This window comes from Leptosomus discolor, chromosome 19, assembly GCF_034619465.1.
Source record: "Leptosomus discolor isolate bLepDis1 chromosome 19, bLepDis1.hap2, whole genome shotgun sequence".
Classification (NCBI taxonomy): Eukaryota; Metazoa; Chordata; class Aves; order Leptosomiformes; family Leptosomidae; genus Leptosomus; species Leptosomus discolor.
In genome coordinates, this window is record NC_141409.1 from 11839439 (window position 1) to 11867400 (window position 27962).

The 27962-nt window shown below is 36.8% G+C and overlaps 1 protein-coding gene across 2 annotated transcripts; it reads right to left on the reverse strand.

Moving 5' to 3' along the window:
• Positions 1-24: 24 nt before the first annotated feature.
• On the reverse strand, positions 25-27553 carry C5 (complement C5). 2 transcript variants are annotated; one of them, XM_009950584.2, is made up of 41 exons: positions 27489-27553; positions 26292-26484; positions 25213-25375; positions 24538-24608; positions 23840-23931; positions 21881-21963; positions 21332-21422; positions 20903-21008; positions 20090-20216; positions 19610-19725; positions 19186-19386; positions 18393-18596; positions 17704-17913; positions 17387-17536; positions 16410-16539; positions 16041-16106; positions 15249-15449; positions 14548-14638; positions 14066-14142; positions 13293-13432; positions 12390-12611; positions 11788-11848; positions 11090-11179; positions 10615-10827; positions 10390-10465; positions 9359-9518; positions 8781-8876; positions 8335-8506; positions 7510-7715; positions 6582-6734; positions 6163-6225; positions 5260-5341; positions 4484-4535; positions 3677-3779; positions 2902-2976; positions 2700-2805; positions 2406-2492; positions 1933-2022; positions 1335-1418; positions 427-565; positions 25-154 (listed from the first exon to the last, which is right to left on the reverse strand). In XM_009950584.2, exons 1-41 carry the CDS (start codon positions 27551-27553, stop codon positions 25-27), a joined length of 5037 nt encoding a protein of 1678 aa, XP_009948886.2. The 2 variants fall into 2 exon arrangements, with proteins under 2 accessions (XP_009948886.2, XP_086331718.1); XM_086475592.1 differs by having other exon boundaries at positions 4484-4541.
• Between the last annotated feature and the right edge of the window lie 409 nt (positions 27554-27962).

Sequence of the window (27962 nt, forward strand, 5' to 3'; positions counted from 1 at the left end):
CAATTTGAAAATTCTCCAAGTAAATCAACAGCCACTGATGAGGAGATCTTCGGCAAAATCCTCCATAGTATTTACAAACTCCCGACAAAATGTACATGCTATTGTTGAAGGCCACCACTCAATCCAAGTGCTGGAGTCCAAAGGGTACTGGAATCTAAGTAGACAAGAGAAAATGATCATTTGCTGCTAACATTTGGGGAGGACAATGGCAAACAAAAATTATACCATGAAATGGCTCGCTTTGTGTTCAGAACCCTGTTTTAAATGTACATATCTGAAAACACATTGTGTAACTATTGGTCAAACTAATACTTAAAAAATTCAATCAACTATATATAACATAAGGATTATTACACACAAACCCTTGCCACTTCACAGCACACTTTACCATCAAATCTCTGCATGTTCTGACGGGGAATTACTTACTTGAAATTGTAACCAATGCTTATCTTTAAGGCTTCTTTTCCCATGATCAAGTACTGCTCTCCTGGGCTCAGTTCAACATCTGTACAGGTCTTCTTTTTAACAAATGTTATTTCATTATTTTTTGGAGCAAAATCCTGCCCTGAAGTAGAACGTCAAGAATTGGAAAATGTCACAAAGAATTTCCAGTAACATATATTAGACAGAAACCACCAACATGTTCTACAGTACAGCACAACCAAGGGATCTATTTGCCACTAGTTATATAAAAGGAAAATCTGATTATATAAAAATGTGTTTCTTGTAAAACATTTTTTAAATTAAATCTGAATGGTAAGTGAGCCGCATGCACATTAAATAATTTTATATTCTAGTAATTGTAAGGACATACTGGGTGCTTCAACTCAGAGGAAAAATGAGCGAATATCGGCTTCAGTTCCACAGGACTACGAGCAGCTACCTCTCCCAAAGGTAAGACAGTGAGTGCTCAAGAACATTCTAAAGTCCTTTCTCTGAGAAGCAGAAACATGACCAGCCTACAGAAATCTGCGAAAAGTTAAGGCATGGGATATCCCTGCACTTCAATCATGTATATACAGTAAGGGAGGGTATTCTCTGGAATGAACGAGACATTTAAACAACAGCACACAACTGCATTAACTGATTACGGAATAGGTTCACCTTATCTTGTCACATAAGAGACATTTAATGACTGAGGTTTGTGACAACAGCTAACATCAAAGACTGCCCTTCCCAGGGCACAACAGAATTCTCAAAGGCTGTATTTGAGACTACGGTTTTCTACTCCCATGAAATTTGACTGCTGATTTTTGTCAGCTGCTTCAGTGGTCTCAACCAGACAGCTTTTACTGTAAATAAATTGTGAAATAGTCTAAGAACAGGACACTCACCTCTTTTATAGAGACCCAGAAGAGTTGCAGAATACTTTACAAAATAACCTTCTTCACTGCGAGATAAGATTTTCACTTTATAAACTGCAGAACGACACAAACCAAAATTTTTATTATTCCTTGTTCCTGCAATACATACTAAATGTCTTACAGACGCTCAGGTGGAAAACGTAATATCCTTTTACAATACTAATTCATGGAAAAGTGGCGGCTACAGCTATACATTGTAGGGCTAAGAAACATTCAACGTTCTACCCATGGTCACCTGATGCCCCACAACTTCCTCCAACCCCAAAGCCACATGATCACGTTAGAATGGTACCAGGCAAGAGAAACACGGGGCTTATTAGCAGAACTCATCAGATCAGGCTCACTGGTGCACTACCCCTGATTTTGTGACTACTTCAGCAGAGGGTATGGGCAGCACTTACTCTTCTCTGCTTCGATATGTCACTTTCAGATACTGTATGCCACTGTCAAGCCTACCGAATTTTCATCACTAAAGATCTAATTGGAACAAAGTGTTTTACAGCAGCAGTGAACAAGTAAACATTTTGGTCAGAACGCTCGGAATCGGTACTGGCAATTCAAATATTACCATATGCAATATCGTGCTGGCATGCCGCCTCTCTCCTGGCATCAGCAGTTACCGACCGATCCAGCCTCTCTCGTGCTTTACTACACTCAGCTACATCGAGAAAGAAAAAAGCCAGCGTTAAGGCAATGTCATTACACATCCTCAAATAAAACATCATGAACCTCTACCTGTTTGGGGTAATCTGCTCTAACTGAGAAACACTGTAATTCTGGGATTGCATGCTGGAACAATGAATATTTAAAATACAAAATAACACCCTCAGTCACCTGAACTTAATTCAGTCAGACAACCGTGATTATACTGCACACACTTTTTTCAATTTTTTTTTTTTTTTTTTAAAGGTAAAATTTGGAGAGAACAGCTGTGTTGTTCTGAGGATTTTTTTTCCCTTGTGTTTAGTGTGGTTTTGTCCAAAGCACTACCCCGCGTTTTCCCGCCAAGTGAAATGGGAAAACATCTTAAAAAAAGTTTACCTTCCATGCATTTGCATTCATCTCCTTCACACAATCTTACAAGTTTTTCATTTCCATAGGGGTTATAAAGCATAGTGCACCTTTTATCTAGAAGGTCCAAAAAAAAAAGAAAAAAAAAACCACATATAGAAAACCAAAGTCCAAGAAGTCAGCACTGAAACTTTGTGAGTCTAACGTTACCTGAGCTTAAAATAACAATGATTAAAAAGCTGTTGAAGAAGGAAAAATGTAGTCTTTAAGGAGAAATAAAAGAGCTAAGCTGTAAACATGAATTTGAAGACAAGGAACACATACCTGGCGCATGATATTCATATACAGTAAATGTGGCGGGGCTTAGCATTCCAACCTGGAAAAGCTCACTTATTCGGAACTCAACACAGAGAAAATTATTAGCTGGCACCTATTTGAAAGACACATGAATTAAGGAGCTCTAAAGGAAACAAAATTATTCCAAAGAGTTAAAGTAATGCTTACAGTTAGGAAAAAGGTAACATACAGAGTCTATCTGCAGAATAACATGCCCATCTTTTATCTCATAATCTGCTATCAACTGATCAACTCCACTTGCAAGCTGTAGGGGAGAAAAAAACAGAGAAAGTCTTTTATACAAGTTAAACATTTTTGGATGATCTTCAAGGTTTCGTAATCAGTAGCTTTAACACAATTCTGAGATGTAAAAAGCCCTTATTTTAGGGTTGCCCCTTTATAATGCTCATACTCTCACTTGTTTTTTTGGTTTTCTTTTAAGGAAATTATCCTTTTACTCATTACATGAAGATAATAAAGACTTGAAGAGCTAGTTATCCTTAAGAAAATACTTGAGTCCATGTATAGTATCCTATTTAATCCTGTAAGTGTATCTCTAGTTGCCTTTAACTAACTCACATGCTTATCCGTATGAGCTGGGTGAGCACAAGCCCTGCAGTTCAGATTCAGTTCGCAGACTGTAGCCAGCTCACAGGTAGGTGTGCACACTAACAGTGTTCCCTTCCTACCTGGCAGAATCAGCATCTCCAGAGGCCGAGTCCCACTACCATAGCACAGATGGAGCCTGGATGTCAAACTTTAACTAGATGTCTATCTTTTGACTCTTCCAAAAATCCATAATCTAGACCTAAGTAGGTTATTCTCAATAGAAGTGTTTAGAAGCAATGAGGATATAATGTTATAAATGTGCCCCACTACTCTAACAGGAAAAGATGAAGAACAGTAAATATTCTAGTTCTATCAAAAAAAACTTCAGAAAAAGAAAGAAGTTCTCTAACACTTACAGTATTTAAGTCTTCTGTATTTGCTTCCAATCCACTAACCAAACCTATGTCCATCACAGTATGAGCAGACCCTGACGGCGGCTCTCTCACACTGGGCCTGTACCTAAAATAGATTAAAAATGATAGTAGTTAAACATAATTGAAATTAAAAAGAAATCTTCAACTGTGATCCCAGAAAAACCTAAGGAAAATTCTATCAACATTTAGACCACAGTAAACAGATAATGAAGCAAAATAGTCTAGATGAATCATTTCAGATTTATGCCAATATTACGCATAAAGAAGCTTTTCTTAATACTTATGTTCCAGGAGAACCCATATACAGATTAATGAAAAGCTCCCTCCCAAAAAGACTGTGACCTTTGGCACTAAATCTGTTTCCACACATACATGAAAGTGAAGAAACAGGAAGAAAAGAAGATCAGAAGACCAGGTGCAATTATTAACAAACAAAAACATTTTAATCTCTTGAAAATGAAAGAAATTTGATATAAATTTGTCAGTTAATAGACTATTTAAACAATAACTAAGAGAAACCATAAGACCAGAAAGCCTTTGTAACATTCTGAGATTAATTTCATAACGCAGATGTAGACCCACAGTGCATTTGCTTTGCACTGCTCCAGCTCCTTAAGATGTCAACTGGGAATTCCACCTTTACAAGGAGGAGCGTTGGAATTAGGAAATCCAGATCATTTAGAACCAGCATTTAGTTAAATGAAACCTTTAAACGCAAAACATTGGCTCAATGACCGGAGAAAGAAAAAGCCCAACCACCCAAGCAAACACCCCATCAGCTGGACTTACTTTGCACAAGCCTCTAAGCGCCCAAGCGGCTCACCATCTTGTCTCCTGGAACCTTTTCACATCAAGTAGAGTCAAATAAGTGATTTTATAACCCCGTGGAAGCAGCAATCCAAAATTCTCATAAAGCATTTTCATAACTGAAAGATAATTCTTTCAACTGTTTTAGTGGCTATTTTTATAGGAACTCATTGTCTAGCCACAAACAAGTAACATTCTACTTCTTTTATAATTCAGGTGAAATGAAAGCTTTAATGCATAACGTAGGATATCGTGTACTTATGTTATTAAAACTACTTCACGGCAAAAGCTCCGAACGTCGTTATATTCCCTGTTGTAACTGGACTAGAACTCTCAGTACCTTGTAAAACTCACTGTAACCCCCCTGCCCCGTGCTCCATCATTTTTCTTTCTTCTGCTAAGAGTTTGTATTCCTCAGCCCCACAACTGCAAAAACTCTTCCATAAATCACAGAATGTCAGGGGTTAGAAGGGACCTCGACAGACCATCTAGTCCAACCCCCCTGCCAAAGCAGGACCACCTAGAGTATAAATGCACCTAACAGAAATACATGAAAAATTAACTCTAGTCACAAAATGGCAATAGCTTCAAGCAGGACTAAAAAGGGTTCTAGCAAGTTTTGCATTTAGAAAGTGGCTGAATTTGTTACAGTTTCATTCTTAACAAGAAACAGTTTGTTAAACAAAGTAAGGTTTTTTTCCCTCCCTCCCTTGCACTAACCTGAGTAGTAATATTTAAAACCATATTAACATTTTTACCATCATCTCTCTTTGGAACAATCTTCAATTCAAAGTTACATGACTCTTCAGAAGTACCGATTGTGTTATATACTGTCCTCACCTACGCACATACAAATAAAACAGACAAAACAGAAACAGTAAACAATCCTCAAAACTGGCATTAAATTCTGAAAACTCCTAATATAGAGAATATAATGCCACTAAAACCAGGTCTGTACATCATGATATGCTTTGATGGATGCAAAACAGAGTAAATAAATGACCAGCACAGAAAGAAATGGGGAATTCTTGAGCAAAACCACACCAGTCTTGCTTGTCATATTTACAACACTCAAAGTATTATCCAAACAACTCCTGATATTTTAAGAATATACATACTAGTACACAAGAATATGTACTTTTCAGATGTTAAGCCTGATGCTAGAAGAGGCTATGAAAGATTAGAAGAAAATATATCACGGCAACAGCTTAATATTTAGGCACACAAAAAGTATTCCTTTAAATATTGCAAGAAAACAGTGTTTCAATGACATCGCTTAATAAACGAAGAGTGAACACCAGAATAACAGAGAATTTAGCAACTTCTCAAAATTGATCACTAATTTGGGTCTTCCCCGTTGCGCTGCCTAAGCAGAGATAGTAACAGCTGATGAGCATTGAAACGAAGTGGATCATCTATTCAGATTTACGGAACAGAAAGCCTCCAACGTAAAGGAAGAAACTTCACAACTTCTCTCTCATTAGCCGTAAGTCACACAATGGCTTGTACTTAGTCGAACGTACAGCCATGATGACATCCATCGCTTCAGTCTAAGGGTAAGGGCAACGCATCGAATAGCTCATGAGAGATTTCAGTTTCTTTTTCAATGTTGATATTAACGACCCAGAGATGCCATTTAAAAACATCAGTTGCATGCTTACATTTACTGTAGCTATGCCAGTGCTGCTGCCAGTGCTCACATATATGTCATCATCCAAAGGTACCTAAAGGATTGATGTTAAACAAAAAGTTTTACGTTAATAATAAAGACAGTGCTATTAGCAACAATTCAGGTCACATGATCTGCTTGTCTTTTCTATACTTTAAATACATATTAAGATCTGATGCTACGGAGTCTATAAAAATACTTCATAGGAGCAAGCAGAGATACTAAATTTAAACGAATATTCAAATACATTACATTTAGCAGATAAACAAAGTCCTCAAGCATTTGCTATACCAAATTACTACCAGTTTATTAAAAGGAAAAGCTACTTCAGTAGCAATTTCAAAGTTCAATTTCTACCAAAGTTGGTAAGAATTCTGCTTTCACTTTTCAAAAGCAATACTCTTCACTCACTGTCACAGTTCTTCCCACGAAACTATCTTCTGTCAGTTTAAATACATTAAGGTTTCCATGGTTTTTGTAAGCCACCTTAACATTCATGTCCAAATTGAGCCGTTTGACAAGAAGGGAATATTCAGTCAAGGCCTCAAGGGCAGTAATTGTGTCCTGCCAGAAAACAATTATAAAGAATTAATTCCAGATATTAAAAAGGTGTGAAAATGTATTACAAAGCAATTGATTTTCTGCCACTTAAATGCGATTACAAATAACAGTAACCATTACTGGCTAAACAGCTTAGCACTACGCTTAACATGGTGGTAACATATTTAACATTACAACCACAGACATATTGGTGCGGTTTAAAGAAATGCATGCAAGTACTAAAAAGGAAGCAAGGAAACAGCAGTGAACAGACACAGCACTCAGTTTCTTCACAGATTTTTAATAATTTAAAAAATGGCAGGTTGCATGAATTGGAATATTCTAGATAGTGTGACTCACTGATAGCATACTGGAAATCTGGCAACTTTCACTTGCCTTTTAGTCTACTCCTGCATACTAACCCAGGCTTTACAATGAAGAGACGCATACCTTCCTACACCGCGTTCCATTTTTGTGGAAAACAAACCCAAACGTCATGGCATGAAATGGAATACTCTGTTTTATAAAAAACTTGGGAAACCAGTTTTCCTCCTCCGATTCTTTTCGTTTATCAGACCTGAAGTCAGTGGAATTAGCTTGCAAGTTTCTATGTGTAACGCATGTCATGAAGAGAAGTCGTACTTCCCAGCAACAAAGAATATCACGGCAACGGTCATTTGATACTGAACCCATACATAGAACGTTAAGTTGTCAGTGTGGTCATCTGATGGTATTACCCTCTTCAGACATCTCAGATTTTGGTACTTGAGGAATGATAACAAAATATTTAAAAGCTCACCTGAGTTGAATAAAATCCTCCACCATATCTTTGTTCTTCCGACAACCATCTGATGATCGGATTAGCATAGCTTTTGTCTCCTCTTAGCAAAGCAGTAAGCAAGGCATATGCTGTAGTTTCAACCATTTGTGCAGTAACAGAGCTGGGAATGTGTTGGTCTAGGACTTTGAAAGTACCTTTCCAAAATCGGTAAATAGGAGGGTCACCTACACAAGTATAAAAGGAAGGTTTCAGCTTGAAATACAGCAGCTGCTCTCTTGGTAAGCCACTTTCAACAGACAAGACAAAGCTTTTCTATTGCAGTAGAAATCGTTTCTTGCCAGAGAACAGTTTGAGTCCCTCCCCTATGACACTACAAAGGAACACCATTCACAAGAGACCACAAAGTCCCTCATCAACCAGTGAGAAACTGAGAAGAAAACTGAACACAACAGAAGTGAGGGCAGCAGCCTGTGAGCCACCAAAATTCCTCTCTGAGGCAACAAAGAGAGCGGACACATCATCAGGATGAGGCAGACCAAAGTCATCCGCTATGGACACCTGCGGGAAAGGAAAGCCTACAGACAGAACAGACTGCTACAACGGGGACGACAGCCGCTCAGCTGACCTGCGTACTGCTCACGGAACTGCGCTTCGAAAAGCTGGAAGCAGGATTCAACCGAGCAAAATACGAGGCCACACAAGACCGAAAATTCGCTTATGCCAAAGCAAGCACCACTGAAATTCACTCTCCAAGCAGTGCCATCACATTAGAGAATTAAAATACTAAAAGAACAGCCTACTCGAGAGCCACCTACACTACAGACTCAGAGAATTCAGTAATACCTGTGACAGTTTCTTCCTTCTTCAGCTCAGAGAACGCTGATCGCGCAGCCTGATGGTTCACATCCACAAGGGCTAACGCGTACGAAGTTATCGCCAGAGTAAAGGGGCTTTGAGCAGAGTGCGCGTTTTTCATCAAGTAATCCCCTGCTTTATTTTTAGCATCATGGACTCTCTGAAAAGATGAACAGGTTACAGCTTACATCTGTTAGACTTATTTTTAAGGAAACACATCTATCAAGACAATATAGGTATATCTAATAGCTTCTACAATGTACCTCATAATAAAAAGTGATCCACAATTTCATTTTAAAAGACAAAGACTAACAAACCAAATAAATCTTAAATCTTTGAAACTGAAAAAAGCCTCTTGATTTCTTTGAGCAAACATTAAAGAAAATAGAAGAAATTAGAATCTCAGAACACGCAGAAATAAAAATATAATTTACCTGAGTGGGACATATTTTAATGGACTTCTCAATTCCAATAACAGAAAATGCTGTGAGATACAAAGTTTTTTCTTTAGCTTCTCCAGGTAACGTACCCTACAAAATCGGATATGTAAATATAATTAAATAGAAACAACAGTTAATTTAAACAAACAGAACTTTCTACAGTTTAGGTGAGGAAACAAATAAAAATTCCTGTAAGAAATACCAATTTGTTTTAACCTGAGAATATATTGACTCTTTTGAAGGTAACAGCTTATTTTTAAAACAGAGACAAAAATAGATGAAGCTGTTGGCAAACCAGGACTATTGTATTGTAAAATCAACTTCCTTTTTTTTTTTTTCTTTCTAAATATTAAGAAGGGGCAAACAGCTACTTTTAGCAGGAAAACAGAAAGGTTCGCAAGATCGTGCCATTCTCTAAATGAATTTAGAAAAAGGCAAATCTAGCCCAATTGTCTTTTGAACAGGTGTTCTGGTGAAATGCAGTTGAAAACATCTTGCAGTCATAAACCACATTACCTCCTGGTGACTTCATCTTTTACTGTATGTGCACAGAAAATGTTTGGTTTCCATACCTGTAGTTTCACTGGTTGATAAGTTGAAAATTCACCGAACGACCCATCTGGCATTTGACAGTTATCAATCAACCACAGAAGTGAATTACAAACAGAAATTTGATCAAGATTTATGTACTGACTAACTTGTCCAAGAATCCTTAAAGCAAAAGCTGTCAACCTGCCAAGGAAATCAAACAGATTATATTTGTTTTTATTAGCAGATACTACCATGCTGCCAGAGGTTAGACACAAATTTGCACTATTTACGATTTAGGCACGCTATACGCTCCCACAGCTCAAAGAAATATTGCAGATTAATTTTAAATTTAACTTCACAAATGGGCAATAATTATTCAATTTTAAACTAGGATCAATTTCCATGTTTCAGGCTATGAACTCAGCCCCAAAAGATTACTTTTTCATATGCACGAACTTAAGGAAGATGCCTTTGAAGCATTGTCTTCCTTCCTTCTATAAGCCACTGCACTTGCCATTCTGAAAGGCAAGACAGTGACTATGTATTTTGCCCAATTTCCAATGGCAGATTCTGTTTTCCATAAATGTTACTACCCCTCCTGTTTGGTAGCCTTTAAATACCATATTTGTGTGAACAAGAGCTATGTCTACTTTGCCCTTGCTCATGTCCCTGTACTTAGCTCTCCTTCTTCAAACTTGGGGTGCACACTGCACCTGAGCTTATGACTTCTGCAGGGAACCAAGTCCTTTTGTAAAATTCCAAGCCCAAAGAAGAAGTTTCAAAACTGAGCAAAATCCTACAAGTTCTCAGGCATGTCTGTTCCTAACCATTGTCCCCACTTCGGTGTAATGGTGTGAACTATGAACATAAACAATAGATTTAGCAAGTGAAAGCAAAGAATCAAAAGAATTTTTATTATTCAAAGTTGTAGATTTCAATGGTGCTTACCATCAAGCTCACCTCTCATGCTTCCTAGAAAGTATGACCCTTTATAAACCAGTTATAGTATGACAGCAAAGGAGTGAAACAAGCCTTTTCCGTCCATTCTAACCAAAAGATCTTTTTAACTCACCACGTGCTAGCTTGGCTATTCTTCCACATGCTATATGAGAAGTCAGAATTTCTGAATGACAAGACGCTCACAATCCCTAATGGATATATCAAGCAGAAAATAAGTTATGAGAAGAGATTTATATTAAAATTGTATTTGCTCACTCAGATATACTATCTTTCTCATTCAGCAAAGTTTATGCACCTCTACAACTTGGAAGCAAGAGAAGCAGCTATATTTTTCTACCTTCTTTCATCTTCCTCCTCATTTGAGTTCTTGAAGTTAAGGTTTCAGGACCCAGTAAATGCCAGTTATTTGACTCTTCCAAGTAGTGAAACACATAAAATACTGGGGCAATACTCATCAACTCTGCCTCTGCACTGCCCTTTGGCAGGTTAGCAAGAATACTAAGACCATCAGGACTGAGGACTGTGGCAATCGTTTCACCCATGAGATGTCCTGTGGAAGGAAAAAAATAAAATGTATTTAAATGAGAGTTCGTGAAAGTGAATCCAGGGGCAGAATCTGAATGACACTTATAAGAAATCATTCTATATGAAGTATCTAAAATTCTACACAAAAAGGGAGTTGGCAAAGCCCTTTGAGAAAGGAGAACCTAGGAATAAATTCAGGTAAGTTTAAACACAGGAATATGAAATAGGAGGGTATATACATACAGAGAGTACAGATGCAGTAGACTCAAAGTTTCGATTCGATTTACCTTTTACACTGACACTTCTATCAATATGTGTTTTAGGGACCAGATTTAGTGGGATTTTGTATCGAAATTCTTGTCGTCTCTTGAGTGAGCCTATAATTGAAAATGCACATATATCATACTGCACAGTCTAAACCAATAGAAGATTCAGACGCAATATCCGGATTTAAAGGTTACAACTAATCTGAAATGTCAGCAACAAAAATACCTATGATAGCTTGAAAACTAGAAATATGCCCAAATGCACATGCAAACAGTATCAACCTTTGAAAAAGAACAGATGAAAACACTTAATCCTCCTTTTGCCTTTTATAGTAAAAAAAAAAAATCTGATCTGGACCTAAACTTTGTGGTTTCAGATTAGTCTCTGGTTAAATGAGAACATATTCTATACTTGTTAATAAAGCACCTGCTAACTGGGTTTCAAGCACACTGAGAAAAGCTTAGTATTATATCATAGTAAGATTACATATAACTGTTCCTTTAAGAAATTAATCCAAGTACTTTTTTGAAAGACTAGCTATTTTGAGACAGATTTGTTAGTCAATGAAAGGAGAGGAAATCCTCGTAAGGGACATACGAAGAATGTTTCAAGAAGGAGAACTGCCAATTTTTTTCACATTACAGAAAACCTGATCATCACGAATCAAGACTATGAAAAAAATGAACAAAGTCAAGACATATATGATCAATTCTCTTACCGTAAACACCCTGTGGATCCAAAGTGAAACCTGCATGAAGTTCTTTTTTAATGCCTTCTGGCTGAAATCATGAAGGGGAAAGAAGTAGAAAATGAAAACACTTTTGCTTAATCAACAATTTAGAAGCATGGTATTCTTGCGTTCTAAATCCTTCTCTGTAGTTGAATTTTACTTAACTGTTCTACATCTATTCATACATTTAAGCTAGTGTTCTACCTCCCAAAATTCTTAACCCCCTCCCCCAAAATATTTAAGTAAAAACTTAGGACGTTATAAAATTACAAAAAAGTGTCTTTCAGTGAAGCATGCTTACGCAGTTGAAAATCTGACCCAAATAACTTACATTATTCTCCTTGCTTACTAAGTTATAACCTGTTTATATACATAATCTTTCTGACAATTCTTATAATCAAGGTTTAAAAATGTGTGTGCTCAAATACACGCTCATACGTTTTTCCACTGCACACACCTCAGTGAATTCATAGACATCATGTCATATTTTGTATTCTGATAATATTAAAGCAACATTTATATGTTGATTCAATATATTTTTATGAATATGAAATTAAAAGTCACTACAAACATTCTGATTTTTTCCTTACCATTACACGTAAAGTTTTAACTACAGTTTCACTGTTCCTGGCTGTCAGCAAGGTAAAGTTGATAGTGTGAAGACCTAATTCCAAAGGAAGTATTCTGAATGTCACTGGTGATGAAGAACCGCCATCTAGATTCTTAAAATTACAATTGTAGATCCTCGACCGAGTATTTGCAGAATCTCCAAAAGAACAGATTCCATTCCCAGCTGCTATTTTAACACAGAACTGAAAGGTTGAAAGATTTTACATGTTTCACCTCCATGACAGGTACAACTCCAGAGAAATATTAAAGCCACTGCAATATTATAAGAGTATTCTGTTACTGTACTGGTACGTTTCTGTTTACAACGAGCAAGTGTTCTCACCTTTGGAACTACTCCTACTTGCACTAGAGACACACTAACAAATGTTCATTAGCAACACCAGGGCACCACTATACTAGGCTTCACACACAGACCGGCTTCATACACATACCTTTGCATACTTGACTTGAATTTTTTCAATAAGAATTTTGCATTTCGCGTATTTCCTTAAAAACAGTCCTTTTCTATCAAATCCCTAGACAATGTAATCTGTGAGTTCTGGAGCAGGTCATTCAAAAAATTCTATCACTTGTTGCACACTGCGTCCAAACAACTGGAGTAGAAAAGTTGTATTTTAACTTTCACAAGGCAAAGTTGCGAGGCCAGAGCCTGACAGCGCTGTAATCAGTGGAATGGCTGGTAACGAAACAATTAACGATCGGATTTCATTGTTACATCGGTACATAGAGCACACCTAACACCAGCCAAAGGACTGGAGAAACCTGATCCAAGGATCTGTTCATACTGGATACTCACAGGTGAAATGCTTTTTCAGTTTATGCTGTTAAGTCTTTCCATAGTACTCATGAAGACCACAAATTACCTTAACTGGAGAAGCTCTATGGTTATAAACCGATCCTTTTAACTCAATTTGTTCTCCTCGCACCACAGAGTAAGGAACATAAACACTCAGGAAGATATCTTTTACAACTTGCACTTCCAATGGTGCAGCAACACATATACCTAAGAAAATTAAAAACATAAAAGCAGACTCTCTTATCCACCCTTCTGATGAGCAAGTTCGAAAAAGTCTTCACATACCTCCCACCTTTACTGATGACTTATCATTTTTCACTATGTACTCTGAAATCATCCAAGCTTTTTTAAAAGTGGCCAAGCTCTCCCTTCCTGTTCCAAGTTGCTCTCTCCCACTCTTCACACACACTGTATGCGGACATACCAGTCCTTTGGGCTGCTTTTCCTTCTTCCAAAAGCCAGAAACCAATTTTCTCTTTGGACTAACACATCCATCGGAAAATTTGTTCCTTCCTCTCCTCAAGTCCCTGAGCTATCGATAGCAGGGCACTGTAAAGCTGCGCTAGGGAAGAGTCACTCACTATTTCTTTTCAGTCGTTTATTACGGGCCACTGTCAAACACAAGGCAGGCTGGTTTTGCAGCCACTTATATGCATAACAGGAGATGAAGTGATTTCCTTTCCCTAAAACACATATTTTGATACTTTCTTTTCCTGTTTATCAACCAGACAATGAACATTTTAGAACACACTTGTGAACTGCAATTAGAGGTTCTCCAAAATCCAAATGGAAAAGCTCCCTAATTCTTTAGCTACAATCTGATCAGGTTGCAGGACTTACCTTTATCAGAAATGCCAACACCTTGTACTTCCCAGGTAGTCAGCGAATCAGGCAAGGTGATGGACAGAGTTTTTGACCTGTGTTTAGAAGTGTCAACACCAACAGCTAATCAACATGAAGACAGCACATGCCCAGAGCAACTCCTGTATCTAAGAGAGACTTCGCTAAGTCAAGATATGAGAATATATTTAGAAGACAGGACTTCACGATTTTTTGTTTGAATAAACTTGGTTTTAGACAACTTTAAAGAAGCTGGCGTTTAGTAAGGTCGAAAGTGAAAGGAAAAGTGACTCAATCTGGGCACCAGACAGCACATCCTGCAGGGAGGAAAACATGGCAGGAATAGTTTGTTTGTGCAAGACTGCATTTTAGCACACTTCTCAAGTACAACTAAGGCTACCCACTCCACCTCAATTTTAGCATTTTTCTATAAAATTGAAGACTAAGTCAAATGTTGGTAACTGATTTGAGAAAAGTAGTACCTCGGTGAAACTTGGTGGACTTCCCATAACCAGCTTTCAGGGAAGTAGCTACGAACTTCTGGCTCATCCAGTTCCAAGCCAGCCTCAAAATCTGAAGAACATAAATAAAGCAAGTAAAAAAACCCAACCACTTGCCAACAGCCTTCCACCAAAGCCTTCAAAATCATTAGCTTTCTCTTTTGTGATACTGTATTCTGCTTATTTGCCTCAGGTTAGTCCCGATACCTTTTTTTCATGTATCTGAACCCTCAAACAAAAGTCTGTTTAATCTATTTAAACATGTGAATACTTGTCCAATATCCAGAGAGATTAACCTGTTAACAAGCAGTTACAGGGAGAGAATGGGAGATAAGAAATTTCACACTCCCACTGATCTTTTCTGAGATGTTACCCATTGGCTGCTTTGGGCCTGGGCAAAGGATTAAAATTTTACATTGCCTTCACAGGATGCTCTCTTATTGCAGTTCTGCTTGTCCTAAACATGAGTGAGCAGAATATAGCTCTTAACGGAATGGTTAAGAGCTGCCCTCCTACCCCTCTTTAGGGTTATAGAGCCAAAGTCTTTGGAGACTGGTAAAAACCCTGACAGGTAGTAGAGAGGGGTTAATAGATTAACAAAGCTATCACCTCTATATTTACCCATATTCTGCTGGAAGTGTCTCACCACACGTCCACAGGAGAGTTAAACCTCTCGTACTTACGCATTCTCGCCAATATTAGAAGCTTGCTAGGCTCTTCCTCCCGCAGTCTGTTTGCATATTCACAGCAATTTCTGAATGCAGAAATGCACTTTTCATTATGCCGAATTCGCTTAGTTCTATCCTGACAAGTCTCAGTGAGTGGATGCTCTCTTACTCCAGCCATGCAGCATTTTCGAATTTCTGGATGTACGTATTTGGATGCTGAAATAATAATAAAATAACTCCCTTCCTTGAGATGAAGTTTTTATTTCCCAATGCATCTTAACTTGTTACATGGAACGTATTTTTTAAATTTGCAGAATTTCAGTGAAGGTACAGATTTGAGGATGAACACAAACATTTTTCAGAAGCTAGTGTCACAGACTTAATCACTACTATTCATTAAAAAATGTAAATTATGTAAGAGGAGTTGTAGTACATTTTAAGATAAAGAGTAAAAGGTTCTTCTGACAGGCTTGGTCCCTGGCAGGCAGACACCGGGCAAGACTGGCATACGGTAGTACCGTGAGTTTTCAGGCTACGTCTTTTCAGAAAAAGAAGAGATCTTAAACATATGCTGGATTTTCAATGGGTACTTAAATCTTGCTGATGGCAAATCCAGCATATGCTTAAGAGGCTTTACAAATGGGGTCCTCTCTAAAGTAATCTTCCATATTTATAAGCCTGTCTCTCTTCACTGCATTAAGTTAATAATAATTAAAAGTACTAAGCAAACACACAGATTCCTGATTTCTAATGGATGCGGGATTTTTTTTCATAATTATATACATTTAAAAAAAAATTTTTAAACACCTTCTTTGAGTATCTTCTCCTTGAAGTCAGACCGTTTGGTTCTTAAAACTTCATGGCAAGTTTCATCTGTTCAAAAAAACAAATGAGTACAGAAGACATGACCTTTTTTGTAATAGCATAGTCAACTTAAAAATAATTCTATAAAATCACATTCCAAATTTGGGAGACTTTTTCTGTTAACTATTTTAATTACATAAAACTACATTCATTTCAATTACAGTAACTGATCCCCAAGTCATTCCTCCCTCAAAAGTCATTAGTATATGCACTCCTTATCTATTTAATTAAGTTCCAACACAATAACTGCAAGTCACAATAGAACATTTCTGGAAAAATCCACAATTTCATGCTTAAAACAAAACAATATACCTGCTTCATTTGAATCATCAGCATTTGCATTAGTTAAAAAAGTAAGCCCAGCCATTCGGAATACATCAACGTTGTTCCGTCCTCCTCCAGCACCACACCCAAGGTCGCTCTTTTCCAAATGTAGCATTATCTGAGGAGAAACCACAGCAGCAGCTAACCAAAATGTGGAATACGATGAATGAGAGAATTAGACTTGCAGAAAGGCCACTTTAGTCTGGAAGATGCCCCCACAACACACCATTTAGCAATACTGGAGCCAATTCAAGCACCAACACAGCCGCTTCCACGTAGCCCACACCGGGGTTAGACTGATGCAGATGAACAAAGGTGGAAGCTTCACTAACGTGTTTATAACGGTTCCAATACCCAGACTACCTTGTTTAAAACCAATTCAACAGCCCTATGAAACAAACCCAAATGATTCAAGAGTTGGTGCAACTATTCCCCTACGTATTTTGTAGCTGACTCTTCTGAAGTATTAAAAAACTGCTGTGTTTTACCAGATGAATGGAATTTTCAGTGACAGATGACACACAGGTTTTACTTACATACACACGTATGTAAAATTCTACAAGGACTGAAAACCTCTATAACCCACTGAATAAAATAGCATTTGCTGTATCATTCTACCAGTAAAAAAATAAAAATAGAATCTGAAAAGATTATAGGAACAACTAAGGAGAAGAATGTAGCCTCCATGCCTCATCGATCAAAGAGCTCTCTAACACTGCAACCTATTTTTGGCCAAGTCTGAAGGGTTCCGATGAGACATTTAGATCTGCCTTTAAAACCACAATGTACTTTTACTGGAAATCAAAATACTGTAAATGAATTCTTTTTATAATTTTGAACTGTCAGCAACTTTTACTTCAGATTGAATCGCTCTTCTGCCTATTTTCAGGCTTACCGAATGCATGACACGTAATAGTTATCTGAATACGAGCACAAAACAAATAGGAACTTGGCTGCTACTCAGCTTTTTCCATTGCTCGCCTTCCTCTTCCTGTGACTCCATATACTGCCTTGTCAATAGATGACAAAGCAACAGAGGAATCGAACTGTGTTTTCATGTTAAGCGATACAACTTCTGCTGGATTCAGTGTCTCTTTTCTTGATTGCAGCTTAATCTATGAAAACAAATATAGGTAATTTTAAAAGCACATTGTTCCAAAATAAATCCATCTGAAGGCAGACACATCGAGGAAGCATTGAAGAACTCTGGTAAGTCCAAGTTAAAATCTGACCACAAAATGAATCCCCACCCACAAATTTTAGTGCCTGTTTTGCTACTCACATCAAGACTATTCCCACATTTCTGTTCCACATTCAGCCAAACTGAATCAGCTACTAACTCCGCAGTTTCTTCTCCCCTGACTATGTAGTAAACAATAAGACGTGCTGAAGGAACCATTTCTTGAGTGATCTGAAAAGTTAGATGTTCGTATTCCAAATCCTTATTTCTCTTCTGAGTTCCAAAGCTTACTATTTTCCCTTTTGAAGTGATCTATAATAGAAAAATCACGGCAAATAAAGTCAAATTTTATGTTCAATATGTTTCTTACATGTAATAATTACTTGCATTTAGATATAATCCAGCACACACAAAAATGCCTTTGGGCCAGTGGGACTACTTCAAGGCAAGGTAGCTTCTCCCTCATCCCCCCAAAAGAAGTGCTGTCTCTGCACATCCTTCTCTTCCTCTATATTTCAACTCCTGAAATAGCTCTTGAGAGCAGCACTACTTGTTCTTAAACCCAGTCTAAGTTAGATGAGAATTCAAAACAATGGAGACTTAATATATAATTTAAACATGCGACTTAACAATTTTTTACTATGAGACTGACAGATTGTGTATGGAAGGAGCAGCTGTCTGAGCTGCATGTATTCTGTGCTGAGGGTAGTTCTTGATTGCTGAGGTTTTCCATCTATGACCATATATTAAATCACAATTTAATATTTTATGTGGAAACATCTGTTACTTACCAAATAGCTGTAGTGATGTATGTTATGAACATAGTGACTATGTGGATACACATTAATATTTATTAAATCCCCTACTTCTACTACTTTGTGGTTAGAAGCCCAGTCAATATATAGATAACTCTGACTCAGTGATGAATAAGCTCTTGCTTCATAGGTTTTACTTGCTTGGTTTTCAGCTGAAAGATGTGGATCTGCGGTTTTTACCTGAAAAGATAATAAAATGTCTGAAAATTTTTTAGTAAAGGAGGAAACAAAAACTGTGTGTCTTGACTTCTTAATAGTTTAAGTACAGAATTATACTTAAGAAAATAACTACAACATTAAAAGCATTCTGCAATACAGCATTCAGAGGGATTAATAAAAGCCAAATGAAGACTTTCATGTTTTCTTTAATAAAAAGACCTATGAATATTAAGTCAAATATTAAATGGCAGTGTAGAAGCACGTAGATAAATAAAAAGAGCAGAAAAGGTTAATGATATGCCTCCCTACATAGCAAGGGAAGCACTCTCAGGGATTTGGTTTTGAAAAATTTATCTAATTTTTTATGTAGTAATTATTATGAAACAAATGTGACAAATCAGGATATTTTGTTTCAGAACAATTTAATGAACACTTTAATAGAGAAGTAATGTTTCATTACAGCATGTGCATTTTGTAACTGATTATTCATAACCGTCTCTAAGTTTATAAACTCTTAACTTTTGAGCGTAACATCTACTAGCATTGTACTTTTGCAAAAGTGCAGAATTAAATACTCGAAGAAATAAATTATTGGAATGGTTTAACTCACTTGAAACTCCAACATTTTGCTATCAGATGGGATATTAACAACAAACAAAGCAGTTCCATCACTCATGCTTGTTTTTCTTCTCCCAGCTTCCGAACCCTCTGATATCAGCTTAGTCTCACCCATCTGCTCACTAAATGATTTTGCAGTGACAGTTATAGGGACATTTCCAACAAAGCGATCTCCTGTGTCTTTCACCTGTACCTGTTCATCAGAATAGATAACAATATTCCTTACGTGCACAGTGACATTTTTCAAGGAGAAAACTTCCAGGCTGCTAAGCTTCTTCTACAATACCAAGTTAAAAAAATGTAAAAAGTCATAAAACCAGGTTAAGACTTCCAGTGATACCTACAAAACCCAGTAACGGTTCTGCATGATGGGTTTTGTGTTCCAGTGCACAGCACCACGGCTTATGTTAACTAACCTTAATGATGAACGGAAGTCCAGGCTTCACAAAGAGAGGAGTAGCAATCAACCCCACTTTGTAAGGAGATACAGCAAATCTGACTCCAGTAAATTCTGCTTCACCGCTGAGGCCACCTAGCAAAATATTATGCCCCTTTAAAAAAAAAAATCACATCCTAAAGCCTATGTTTTCTCCACTTGCCTTCACACGGCAGCACAATCTGTCTGTTATAGTGAAGTCATTGCACCTAAAGAGACAACTACTAGTGCTGTTGTGAAAACAAACAGCCAAAAAAAGAGTTTAATCCTTAAAACATTTTTACATGTGACAGATGGGCTGTTCTTCCTTGTAAGTTTTTGGAAGAAGGACTTCTGAATACCAAAGAAAGTCTGATACTAAGGAAGTTATCCATATAATTTTGTCTTCTAGTTCTGTTACATTGACAGATACGTTAAAACAAAACAAAACAAAAAAAAAATCAATGAAAAAGCAACTTACCCGTAGACTCCAATACTGATGCCACAATATATAAATATGACCCATCCAATTCTTCTAGACTTTGAAACCCTATAAAACCCACCGCATTCTTACTGTTAAAATTGATCTCAGCAACTCCATTTTCAATCTGGAAGTGAAATATAAATCATTACTTTATAGTCGATAATTTAGAAATAATATATAGATACATTATACACAAATTCTAACTTCAATGTTTCTGTTTATTGTCTATTTTTAGAGGAAATCAAAGGAGGAGAAGAATTCTTTATTCCCTAAAATTATTGACAATTTGTCAACCAGTGGCACATATGGCAAAGTCTGCGTGCAGGTCCAACAAGAGAGGAATAACACAGCGATATCTTCACTAAAGAGGAAAGACAATGCCTCCTAGCATTCTTCAACGACTAAATCAAAATGGCCAGACCACATGAGAGGGGGATAACTGGTGGAGAACAGACTCCCCATAATACATCAATATCATTTTGATCTGTTTGTCTCCATTAGATTTCTTTGGTTTATTCTGTAACAGCATAAAAGTTATTTCATAGAAATTTCAACCACACAGTTCACTCAAGTGAGTAACTGAACCAGATTCAAATTGTCTCAGATGCTGCCTCTGAGTTTCATTTTAAAGTGCATCCCTACGACCCCGATGACAGTACTACATGGAAAAGCTGACACTGAACAGCTCCCAATGCAAACTGGGAGTTGGGACCCATTCCCATCAAATTTAAAGGAAAAACTTCAGTGCAATTGGATGAGTCCCAAACTAAGCATATGAAATCTACACAAGCTAGGATTGCTTCTTCTTACCCTAGTTACATGCATTGCACGAGGCATCATTCTTTTTCCAGTTTCTTCAATTATTCCAAAACGAAGAAAAACATCAGCACTTGCAAGCTTTTTATTATAAAAATAGCTGAGAACAAAACAATAATATAAATGCTTTTAAGATTACTCTAATGGCTGCAGCAAAGCATTCGTTTTTGAAGAAGAGTAATTTCCAAGGCAAAGGATGGAAAAGAAATGTCTGTGTAGCTTTAAACTCTTCTGTTGAAAAACAATTGCTTTGTAAGAATTTTAAAAAGGGTCACTTAGTTCTCCTACAGAGCAGAAAGGATTGTGACGATAGGGCTTCTTGAGGAAGTAAGAGAGGAAACTAGTGGACACGGGAAAATCATTCTTCAGGTGAAAGAAGAAGAGACACACACACATTTAGAAATCAAAGCCAAATTTCCTTACCTAGCTTTGACAACAATCCTGAAGTTCTCAAATTTGTCAGAACTAATAAAGTTACTTTCTGGCTCTATGATGACAGAAAAGCTTGGCATTGCTAGAAATTGAGTAGAAAAGAAAGCCACTTAGATGTGTTTCTATACATTAAGCCAGAAGACAGACGCCCCTGTACAGCCAAAGAATCATGTTGGTCTCAAGTGATTTGAATTACAATATTATAGCCCCAAAATACATTGTCCACAGTGAAGCACAAGCTCCAAAGCCCCAGGTTACCTGCAGTTGCCCTGGCTCCATGATTTGCATCAGTGCAGCTATGCCAAGATGACCCAGCAAACTAAATATCTCTACATAGAGGCAAGTTGTTTTAACACAGTCTTAGACCGCTATGACTGATGAGCTACAACTGACGTTGCCACTTGGCATCTCACTGCATCCCAGTGCTCCCTCAGGAATTTCTGCTTTTCCTGGGCTTTTCCTCTGTGTGGTATAGCTGTCCTCTACACATTTCACTAGGCAAACATAAAAATTAAGATTCACAGTACGGGTACACCTTACCATATTCCTTAACTTCAAAGGTTGCAACAGCCGAGGTTACAAAATTCTTCTTAAACTTGGCTTCAATCTTCCAAATTCCATACCTAAAAAATGTAAACAATGTCAACAACCAAACACTTTTTTAAGATGAAAATTAATGTCAAAGACTAATATTATTATTACTGCATAACAATATTTCATGTTGATTAGAGAGAAAAATTCTGCACCAAGTTTTTGCACATGTTCAATGCCTACTTTGAGAAGATTCTGCTTTCATATTTTTATATTTTCTTGAAATTTACTTTAAACCACTGAAACAAATTGGAAAAGAATATGCCATTATTTATATTATGACTAGCATCAGAATTTTTTGTTTTGGAGTCACAAGCAGAGGCACGTTTTGAAGACCGCAAATGTAACCAGGGTCATTAAGACGTTATTTGTTAGCTTCTTCCACTTGCCAAGTGAACTTTCACTTGCCAACCACTCCTGAGGTTAGACAAACTCCTGTTTGTGGCTACAAGTCTGTTGCAATGCAGTGAGCAGGATTAGCATTTATCACCTACCTGATTTACCATAATTAGGATGATTTTTCTTTGCCACTAGAAGCACTCAGAAGGCATTTGCTTCATTTCAAATTGCTTTACTTAAACCCACAGAACTTCTCTGTGCAGAGCGTACTTAAATATCTTACCGCTCAAAGAAACTTGACCCTGCTTGCTTTAATTTACACTCTACACCCATTTCATCTTTGCCAGCTCTGTAACGTAGCTAAATTTGCTCAATGTAAGTGAAAAATTCAACCTTTTCCCCTAACAACAAAAACAAGGCCAGAGGGTACGACCAATTATCTATTCTTTGGTTAACTAAGGCAAACTCAACACACTTATCCTATTTATAAGGTTATAAAGCACAGTAATAAAGAATTCAGAAATTCCACAAAAAAGCAAATAAGTTTGTTATAAGGAAACATTCAGAGTTCAAGCTAGATCAAGGAATGAACAATAATTTGACATATACATACTATAAAAAAGAATTAAGCGCTGTAGTTAACTTCTTGTGTAGACACAGAACGGGTACACATATCTGCACTGAAAAATGTATTTGCAACATAGATCAGCCACGAAAATGCTCAAAAGGACTCATGCAGACTTCTATTAGGGGCCTTCTCTCTGACTAGAGCACTGAGGCACAACTGCAATTTAGATAATAATTGACAGAAAATCAGTTCCTGCAATCTTTTGGCCATACAGCATCATGATAAAAAGTCTACTGTTAACAGACACTCAGTTCCAAGAAGGATACAAAATTAATTTTTACTCAGACTGAAATTATTGCTTATTTCCTACTGAAAAGTAAATCAGTCAAAAATAATTTCTTCAAGCACCTGCTAGCATCCTTCTGCCAACTCAGTGAATCTTCAGCACCCTCTCAAGACTGAAAGGAGAACTGACGAGATACTTACTTTATATGCTGTTGTTACTGGAAAAATGCTGGTGATTTGTATGAATAGATGTATGAAATATGAATGTTTCCCCTGCTTGAAATCAATACATCTTTGACACTGTTGCTATCTCTATGCTAGAAAGCTATACTTTTTATTAACCTCCCTTTTTAATTGAGCCTGACAAACCTACCTGTAACTGTCCTTTAATTTCAGTTTTATCACCAGTATTTTCACTCACTACATCTCCTCACTTCCTCTCATTACAGTGAGCATATGCCATCTATTTGCAAACGCAGAGAGTAAGCTTCCCACTTGGCTTTAGGAGACAAATGTTGGTTTGGAAATCAACTGAAAAGAAGAATACTTGGTCCTAAGTTCCTTAGTTACACCATAGTTACATGTGATGTGAAATGTTAGAAGTCTCCAAGTTTTAAGTCATGCACACTCTGTGTATCAAGCAAAAGACACTGTGACAGTCTTTAAGAAAATCAGGATTATGTTAATAATGCTCAAAAAGCATTAAACAAACCTACTTAGGATTAGGAGGAATCTTGAAGTCAGGAAAAGAAACTATTCCAGTAAAATCATTTTCTTCTATAATATCCACTTTTACTCCTTCAGGATCCTTTAAATGATACCAAGAAAGAATCGGCAGTTACAGATCATTCCTATCAAAAGGAAAATTTTAATTCTCTGATTTCAGTGGGAGCCTGGCCGTAATATATTTTTCTTAAGAGTTTTGCCCATTTCATAGCATGAAAACACAAACATTTTTAGAAACAAATCAGACTGAAATTCCGATAAAACATTTTGCTGTGGTTTCAACAACTGAAAGCTGCTACTCCACAATGCTTAAAATTGCTGAAAAGTTACTGTAGTGACAAGCCTATCATTAAAGGCTAAAAAATACAGTATAGAAGATACTGATTATTTTTATATCTTAAATGAAACAAACAGTATGAAAATCATGTGTTATTAATATCTGGATAAAGAATTTATAAGGGAATTTTAAAGATTTTTTTCCATTCTGTAACAACTTTAGATCTGGGACCTGAAAACCTCTATCCAACTGTGCAAAGACATCTGAAGATCTGTTAAAAGATGTCTGGCTACCTGCAAAAACATCTAAGCGTTTTATTAAAAATTGATTGCAACACTGATTTACCATCTAACTACACGTGTTGGTTTTGTGATCTACGGAATATTAATATTAAACTCAGTCACAACTTACCACGAAAGTTAGGACAGTTTCTCGCTGAGCTGGCTTCAGTTCTTCATTCAGAGCATAAACCCTGACTTTCACTGTACAAATTATTACAATAAATCTCAAAGTCACACCATTCCCGAGATTTAAAAAACAACAACAACCCAACAACCAACCAAAAAAACCCCCAAAACCTTTTATCCCTACTAATTTTGTGAAGTTGTTAATATTCATAGAATGCTCTTGACCTTTTGTCACTATGGTGTCCAAACAGTATTTATTTATGCTAGCAACACCACTCTTTCACACTGAATCATCACAGTGCAATATAATTTTTTACCATCACAATTCTAGCATGTCACTTTTGTAGTAAAAGAGCTCAATCTACATGAAAGCAATGATTCAATCATCATTTCTTCACATATTTTCAACATAATCTCAGGAAAATCTTTCACTCTGTGCCACAGATCAGTAATTTCGGGTGTAGAGGTCAGTGACTGAGAGGATATTGGGAGAAGTGATTAATTTTTACACTATGATCAAGTAGTTCAAAATATTATTCTGCTGATCAAAAAATTAAATAGCAGGTGATTGCAATACAACATAACCAAGAGCTTAAAGGACATTTAAATCCTAATTCCTTCACAAAGTCAACAGACTTCAGAAATTAAATAACAGCCAAGAGAAAGAAACATTATTTACCTGACTGATCAGGAGTATAAATTGGTTTGTCTGTGTGAATAAAAAGAAACCCATTCTCATAGGAAACGGGAATTTTTTTTAACCTCGTAAAATGCGGAGAAACAGCTTCCAAATACACATATGTGACCGAATTCTCTGTTCTTGGCAAATCTGTTGGTTGAAGCTAGGGGAGATGAAACAAAGATTTTTAAAGAATATCAAAATATTTTTCAAATATTTTTTCCCTACAGTATTTTTTGTTGAGAAGAATATCTGAACAGGAATTTCTATGCCGTTGTTAATTATCATTAAATAAAAAAATCACCTACCACAAGGGTTTATTCGTGCTTACATCATAGACAACGGTCCGGAGTATTAAGCTGCAAATGGATATTTTGAAATATTGCATTTTATTTATGTCCAGAACTAAAAGAGCAAAGTGCAAAGCCCAGTTATGAGGCTACGAGAGTACAAGGTATCCGACTTCCATTTCTACACATGATTTCTCTTGGCCACACCAAAGTTGCTGGTGTGGATGGTAGTTTGGTGGAATAGCTATTTGGGCTGAAAAGGAAAACTGGGCAAGAAGCACCTCCTGGGAGGCATCATCCCAAGTGACCTTCTTGGTCATCGGCTTTCAGCAAAAATCTGTTTAACTTCCTGCACTGTTTGCTTCAAGCAAATTAGTTACACAAAGCTTCATGGTGAAATCTGGGCCCCTTTGGAGCTTGTCACTGACAAACAAGACCAAGTCTTGAACCTCGGTTTAGTTACCATTTTGGCTTACTCTGAACACTCAGGTGACACATCTTGTCCACTTTCAACACTTCTTCATTCTCCCCCTTTTTATTTTTTAAAGTTATGTGACTATGATCATGTTTCTAAAATAGTTTGATTATATGTTTAAGTTTCACGTCATTCCTTTACACTAACTTTATCCAATGTAATTTCAATTTCAGACAAACTAAGATGAAATAAACTACATATGGCAAACTGAGAAATCGGGGTGTTAAGCTTCCCTCCCCAGTTTAAACAACAGAAAACTTAATCTTATTTTAACACTCATAACTAAAGGTGACAATTAAAAAGAAAAGTCTTACTGTTAAAGTTACAGCATCCTGGAATTTGTTGGCTGGAGTTAAAGAAATACGGCCAGAAGAATAAAGAGCAAGCTTATCCGGAAAGCTTCTTATGGCAACATTGACTGGAAATTCCTCCTCATAACCAAAAGCTTGAACTACAACTTTCTGAGATGACCCAACTCGCAAGATCTTTGGTGCTGTAAGGACATATCTGTATATGGAATATAAACCAATAAAAGAGTAGTGGAACTATTTTTCTTTTGGATTTCTAACTTCTGTTTGTCATTCACTTATGTACACACCATTAGAGCAAACAAGATATTCAGGCTAAGCTACTGTAAGGCACTAGTTAAAAAACAGTACAGCCCCAGTCAGAATAATTTTTACAAAAACTGTAGTATTACCAAACAACAGCTTAGGTAGAGTAATGTTTATAGATCTGATTTTGTAGACACACAAAACCATGCCTACTAGAAGAGCCTATTTACATGGAAACAACTACTCCTTTTGCCAAATTAAACCCCGAAACACTAATCTTCCAAACAGTACATTTGGGTAGTTTCCCCACCAGTAAAGTTCCTGCAGAAATGAACAGGGCAACTTACAGTAAAGGCAAATAGGAATAAATATTTGCAGAATTACTCTAATTTCTTCAGTGCTTTACAAACCGAAGCAGGTATCATTGCACAAAAGCACAAGCCAGGCTTTAGCACCAGACCACATAATGTCTCCGGAATACACATGAAGTGCCACTGAACAAACCATTTGATGTACGTGCGCCTTCTTTTTCTGAAGTACCAAAACCACTTCGGTTGGCTGCTTTCTATATAACATTGTTAACAGATACATGAATCAAAAAAGCACTAAGTACTATTGTAAAATACACAGTTAAGTAAGAGCTTTCATCAAACTTCTAGCAAAGCATCTGTCTTCAGGCAATACAGAAAAGCTAAACAGTACCAGCTTTATTTCTGAACTTTTTTGCATGTTTATCTTGTGGCACGCAAGGAGACGACCAGCAAATACAGTAATTCCAGAAGCATCAGTCCTTTTTCTAGCGTCAGTCCCACAAACACTAGTGAGAACTTTGCTTGTGAAAACACATCAATTTGGATATTGCCTTTCGTATTGGCTCTAAATTCTGTGTCTATTTACCCAAAATAGACAACAACAATCGCGTAAGATTTCCAGTAAATTGTTATTTGCTTTACTTACGTTTTCTCTTGGCTAAAAGTTGTTCCAGAAAATAACAAAACAAAAAGATATATTAAAATAGTCATAGCGTCTAGGAGGACAAAGAGCAACCCATAGACGGTAACGATTCTGGATTAAACTGTATTTGGCTTCTGCTGTGGATGAACAAAAATACCACCAACACATTTCACCGACAGTTAATAATTAATTGCAGACTGTTTTACTAAAACATTATCACGCCCACCCAAGCAAGCCAGAACAGCTAAACTTAGGAATTTTTAAATTCAGGATTTCAATTTTTGAGTATGTCCAGAACAATCCTGTGTCAGTCCTAACTTTCTCTCTGTAGGATACCTGCATTAAAAAATAATTTTCAGAGGTAGCAAAAAAACCCACAAAAAACCAAAAAAAAACAATCCAAGAAACAAACAAACAAACAAGATTAAGTTTGTCCTTCAGAAAACAATTTTTATTTAAATCAAAGTGATTTTAAAT

What these genes read in the sequence shown, in the direction of transcription:
- C5 (XM_086475592.1), bottom strand. Translation starts at nt 27,553, where the DNA reads ATGACTATTTTAATATATCTTTTTGTTTTGTTATTTTCTGGAACAACT. An exon ending in GAAGGAAGAAACTGTCACAG is followed by an intron (nt 7,716 to 8,334) that starts GTATTACTGAAT and finishes ATACTTGTGTAG; the next exon opens with GTGACCCTCCTATTTACCGA. An exon ending in ATATGAATATCATGCGCCAG is followed by an intron (nt 2,493 to 2,699) that starts GTATGTGTTCCT and finishes TGGACCTTCTAG; the next exon opens with ATAAAAGGTGCACTATGCTT.